At 50.3% G+C, this 5,309-nt stretch overlaps 1 protein-coding gene across 1 annotated transcript; it reads left to right on the plus strand.

Annotated features, from left to right (window-relative positions):
• Positions 1 to 230: 230 nt before the first annotated feature.
• EMWEY_00056360 (carbamoyl phosphate synthetase II, putative) lies at positions 231 to 4,739 on the plus strand (the record flags this gene model as incomplete). The annotated part of the gene is made up of 12 exons (XM_013480429.1): positions 231 to 326; positions 470 to 535; positions 866 to 938; positions 1,162 to 1,225; positions 1,363 to 1,412; positions 1,715 to 1,844; positions 2,058 to 2,202; positions 2,732 to 2,750; positions 2,973 to 3,083; positions 3,440 to 3,769; positions 4,206 to 4,301; positions 4,615 to 4,739. Coding segments are annotated over 12 exons (1,305 nt in total), but the record flags the coding sequence as incomplete, so codon positions are not given.
• Between the last annotated feature and the right edge of the window lie 570 nt (positions 4,740 to 5,309).

Genomic DNA, 5,309 nt, shown 5'->3' on the forward strand with positions numbered 1-5,309 from the left:
ATATATATACATATATATATATATATATATACATATATATATATAACTGCATACTCCCTGGTTGTTTTGTGGACAAAACAAAACAAACAAACTCCGAATGTGTGGAGATGCTTCTGTCTTTGCCTTCGTTTTTTCACCCCGGTAGACGTTTGGACGTTTGCTTCCTATGGCTACAGCTGCCACCGCTGCTGCGATGTGTATTGCTGCTGTTGTTGCTGTGTTTGCTGCAGGTCGGGTTCCCCGTGCTGGTGCGGCCTTCCTATGTGTTGAGCGGTGCAGCGATGCGCGTAGTAATGAACGACCAGCAGCTGAAGGAGTTCTTGCAGGTGCGTTCGTTGTTGTTGCCGTCGGTTGGGTTGTTGTTGCGGCTGCTGCTGTAGTTGCTGTTGCTGCTATTCGTTGCGGTTTCCATTGCATACGAGCCCAAACCCAGGGCATAAGGGTTTCTTTGCTAGGTGACTTGTTTCAGGTTGCTGCGGTTGTATCGGGAGACAGCCCTGTAGTCATCTCCAAGTTCATCAGCAATGCCAAAGAGGTTTGTCTCTCTTGACCAAAGACCTTCTCCTCCTGAAAATGGTTAAACTGCTTGCTGGTTAATGGTTTTCCTCTTTATCCAATGGCTCTTGCATGCAATGCTGCAGGCCGATCAGGGTCTTCGGTTTCGGGCCTGATATTTTGGTGTTACAGTGCCATTTGCATGCCTAGAACTCAGCGCCACTCGCTCTGCCCTGCAAGCACTACACACATTGTCATGTGCACAACACTGCTGTGCCGCTGGCTCCGTGGACACACCAGCAACAGCAGAAACAGAGCAACAGCCCTAGACGTGTCCCTTTTTGCCTCTGCTGTTTCGTTTTGTCTGCAGGTCGAGTTTGACAGTGTTGCCCATAATGGAGAAATCCTAAACTACGCCATCAGCGAGCACGTTGAAAATGCAGGTTAGAAGATGGCTTGGTGTTTAGGATTAGCGATAGAACGCTTCGCGTTTAGCCATTCTGGCAAGTTGTTTTGCCTGCACGTCGGTGCTCGTTCAAGGATTTAGCGTGCTAGGGTTTGCGGAGGCGGGTTTAGTGTGTGGTTTAGCATATTATGGTTTAACGCTTACAAGATTAGACATTCGTTTCTGTCGCCTGTCTGGTGTTGCTTGCATGTGGCCCGCAGGGACCCACTCAGGAGACGCTACCCTGATTCTTCCAGCACAGAAGCTCTACGTGGAGACAATCAGGTGAGGGTCTACAGCAGTAGCAACAACAGCACGGCGGCAACAACAAAAGAGTGAAAGCAGCGGCAGCGACAGCCGCAACATGTGTTGCAGCACCAGTGGATATAGCAGCACGGAGGATCTTATGTGGTGATCTGCAGACGGGTCCAGAAGATTGCACAGAGGCTTGCTAGGGCTCTTAATGTTTCAGGTATTAACCTGCTGCTGTTATTGCTGCGGATTCTGAGTCTCTTGCATGCTTTGCTGGTGCACTACAAGGCGCATAGCTTCTGGCTGCTTTGTGGAGTGGGCATTTTGCTGGTGGTGCCGTATGAGGGTCTAATGCTGAGTCTGGGGCTTCGACGCCATGCCGCGTGAATTAGGGTTTGGGGTTTAGAGGTTCCTGTGTGACTCCTCATGGTTCTGCTCGTTTACGCTTGATGTTTTACAATATCATCAGAGTCTAGCATTTAGAGTTTAGGCTTAAGGGTTTTTAGTTGATATTTTGCTCAGGTCCATTTAACATTCAGTTTATTTGCAAGAACAACGAGGTGAAAATCATCGAATGCAACTTGAGGGCTTCGCGGACATTCCCATTTATCAGCAAATGTTTCGGTGTCGACTTCATAGAGCAAGCCACAAAGTCAGATATCACCTGCGGCTGCTGCTGTTGCTGCTGCTATTGCCGCTGCTTCAGGCGTCGTAACGGCGGCTGGGCACTTCTGTTGGAGGACAGCAGGCGCCTCGGGTCGATGACTTCGGTGTGACCGCGTGTCTGACTGAATATCGCCGCTGTTGATGCTTGTATTGCTTTGTCTGCTGTTGCTATTGCGTTTGCTGGTGGTTTTGCCGCTAGGGTCATGGTGGGTGCGCCGGTGTCTGCTGAGGCTATCCACCTGACAGCGTTGGAGTTCGTTTGCGTTAAAGTTCCCGTCTTCTCCTTCAGCAGACTCCGCGGCTGCGACCCCTTGCTTGGCGTCGAAATGAGAAGTACAGGAGAGGTAACTGCATACATCAGTCTGAAGCAGTAGCACTAGCAGCAGCAACATTAGCAGCAGTAGCAACAGCAGCAGTAGCAACAGCAGCAGCAACAGCGATACCGCGGTAGCAGCAGCTGTTGTGCTGCAGGTGGCTTGCTTTGGCCGAGATAAGCATGAGGCCTTCCTAAAGGCGATGGTCTCCTCGGGTCTCTGCCTGCCCCTAGAGAAGCGTTCTATCTTGCTTGTTACAGGTTTGCCCGTTGCATCCAGTTCTCACTTTGCTTGCTTGTCTGTTGCTTTCCTACTGCTGCTCTTCTTCCATTGTTGAGCTTATCATCGTTTTTCGGCATCTCTCGAAGCCACACGCAAGGATTGCATGCACTTGAGCTGCTGCACTGCTGCTGTTGCTGCTGCTGCTGCATGAGCCGCAAGAGCAGCTTGTGGGTCTGTTCGGCTGCGTTTGTGGCTGTGTGCCTCTACGTGCTTATGCGCCTTCGTTTTCGTTGGTTTTCTGCCTTCTTTATTGTGTGCTGATATCTTTGCATTTAAGGGCAACTTGCAGGGAGTAGGTGAGGCTTTGTATTATTTTGTCTTTTTGCTGTTTCTTTCTTCTCCCTTCTTCAGGCCCTCTTTGGTCGAAATTGGATTTCTTCCCCTTTGCACTCCGACTCCTCCGCCTTGGATTTACAATTTACGCCACAGAAGGTCTGTTCCGCCTGCTGATGCCGCTACTCCTGCTGCTGCTGAGTCTTCTCTTGCTGCTGCTCCTACTGATGCTGATTTCGCTGCAGCTTTCCCTGCTGATTCTCCTGTCGCTGCTGATGTTGCTGGTGCTCTTGCATCTGGTGGCAGTGGTCTGGCTGCCGCTCATGCGGGTTTGGGTGCTTCTTTTACTGGTGATGGTGCTCGTCCTGATGCTGCTGGTGGCTGCGCTACAGCTGTTTCTGTTGCTTTTGGCAGTCATTTTGCGACCCTCGTTATTTTCTGCTGCTCCTGCTGCTAGTGATATTCTTGCTGCTGCTGCTGCTGCTGTCATGAGTGCTCCTGCTGCCACCGCCCCTGTTGCCGTTGCTGTGTGCTTCTGTTGTGTCGGGTATTCTTTCTGCTCGCATGATTGGTTGGTTGTGTGTTGCTAGCGCTGCAGCTGTATTTCTGGTATGTCGAACTCGGTGCTGCTGGAGCACTTGCTGTTGCGTGTGTGGTGTACGGATGGGTTCAGACGGGCGTTCGACAGGTCTGTGTTGTTTGGGGTGTCTAGGTACCTTTGCCTTCTTGATAGGAGGAATTAAAAGACTTTCCGAAGTCGGTTCTGATGAAGTGGCTGAAGAAGAACTGGAGGGCGAGGGGCCCTGGGGGGGGCTATTACCTTCTCGGGTGGAAAAGGGAGACAGCCAGCGGGGTCCACCCAACGGGGTCCCCTTGTTTGGTAGCCCCGCCGACGGGGCTCTGAGCGAAGAAGATGACCTTCCACCGGGGACCCCAACAGAGGGGGCCCCTTTCAAGGCTTTCGAAACGCAAATTATCCCGGTCTGTAAACGGGAGACGCACAACAGCGGTCGCCTCACTGCAAAACAAGCTATTGAGAAGGGTAAGCCGCTCAGCCCCAGTATATGCATTGTGACCAATCAGTGTTTGCACAAGCAACAGAGAGGAGTGCGATCATTAAAAGCACCCAAATTGACGCAACACTACAAACACACAACGAAAAAGAGACACAGAAGAGAAGCAAACGAAACCTTCACCCAGCCACTACAAAGCACAGCAGCAGAAGCAGACAGGTGCAAGATAGCTCATTCAGTAGAACGGAAGAAACCACCTAGTTCGAAGAGAGGTGCACACTGTTACTGCAGTTTTATTGATGCCCCCGCAAAATGCCGCTAGCGCTACTGTAGCACTGGGAAGCGACACTCTTCTTCAGCGGGTGGTTGGACAGTTTGCAGTTTCTCTGCTGCCGGGTTTGCTTGTGCTGCTTCTCGCTTGCTGCTAGTTCTCTGGTGTATGTGTACGTGTGCGTGCATATGTAGGCCTTGTGGAGATGGTCATAAACGTGCCTGGACAGACGAACCACCGCGCGATATCTTCGGGGTATCTCATTAGGCGGGCAGCGATAGATGCTGGAGGTAGGAGTGTGTTAAGTTTTTGTCTCTAGTGTCTGCTGATTGCTTCTTGCCTCTGTTTGGTTGTTTCCTGTGAGTAGATGCGGTAGGGGGCCCAAGGCCTCTCTTGTACTATTGGTGTGTCTGTTGTCGAGTGTGGTGTAAAGCGCGAATAACTTAAATAGGATTTAGTCCTAAGAGTTTGTTCATTTGCCTGAGAGGCGGGGATAACCCAAAGACGGAGCCCGAGCTTGGTGCACTAAAACAAGATGCAGCATTGATTGCCTGTTTGCCCAACACCGCGATGTACTCGCCTGTTTGTTGTTTCTGTTGTCAGTGCCGCTGTTGACCGACTTGAAGGTAGCTGCTCTCTTTGTTGAGAGTATCGCCAAGAAAATATACCGTGAGCAAGAACGCCAGCGCTTCTGGGAGGTCCGGGCTTGGGATGAATACCAGTCCTGACATTATCTTATTGCTAAAGCAATAGGAGCATGCATGCACATTTGCATGCAGGTCGGCACAACTGGGTGCATGCACGCATGCATCCAAGGATGCGTGCGTTGCGGTTCTTGGATGTGCCAGCGCCTGTGCAACAATAGATACGTGCAGGCATTTGTCTGTCTAGGCGCATGCCTGCTCATTGCACCATTGCCAGTATACGCATTTGAGCAGCGCTGTGTTTAGCAGGCGACCCGCTCTTGAGGTCGGTTGCTTTGTTTCCGTGTATGTACACCCCATGGTGCCGGTCCGCACAGGTGGAGGTATTTGGACACTGGTGTACATAGAGAAACACCGAAAGTGCGTCTGCGAAAGTAGGCAGGAAAGTGTGTGGTGTGTGAGGTGGCACCCTATGTTGCATGCGCACCTTCCAGTTTTACTTAAGTATCGCAGCTGCATTTGCATACGTATATCTACGTATGTAGTGCAGATATGTGTATATATAGGCATTTATATATACATATATTTATATACATGTGCAGTATGTATGTATATAATTAACAATAGTATTATATATATATATATATATATATA

The sequence above is a fragment of the Eimeria maxima genome, genomic scaffold (genome assembly GCF_000499605.1).
Source record: "Eimeria maxima Weybridge genomic scaffold, Emw_scaff1915, whole genome shotgun sequence".
NCBI classification, from domain to species: Eukaryota; Apicomplexa; class Conoidasida; order Eucoccidiorida; family Eimeriidae; genus Eimeria; species Eimeria maxima.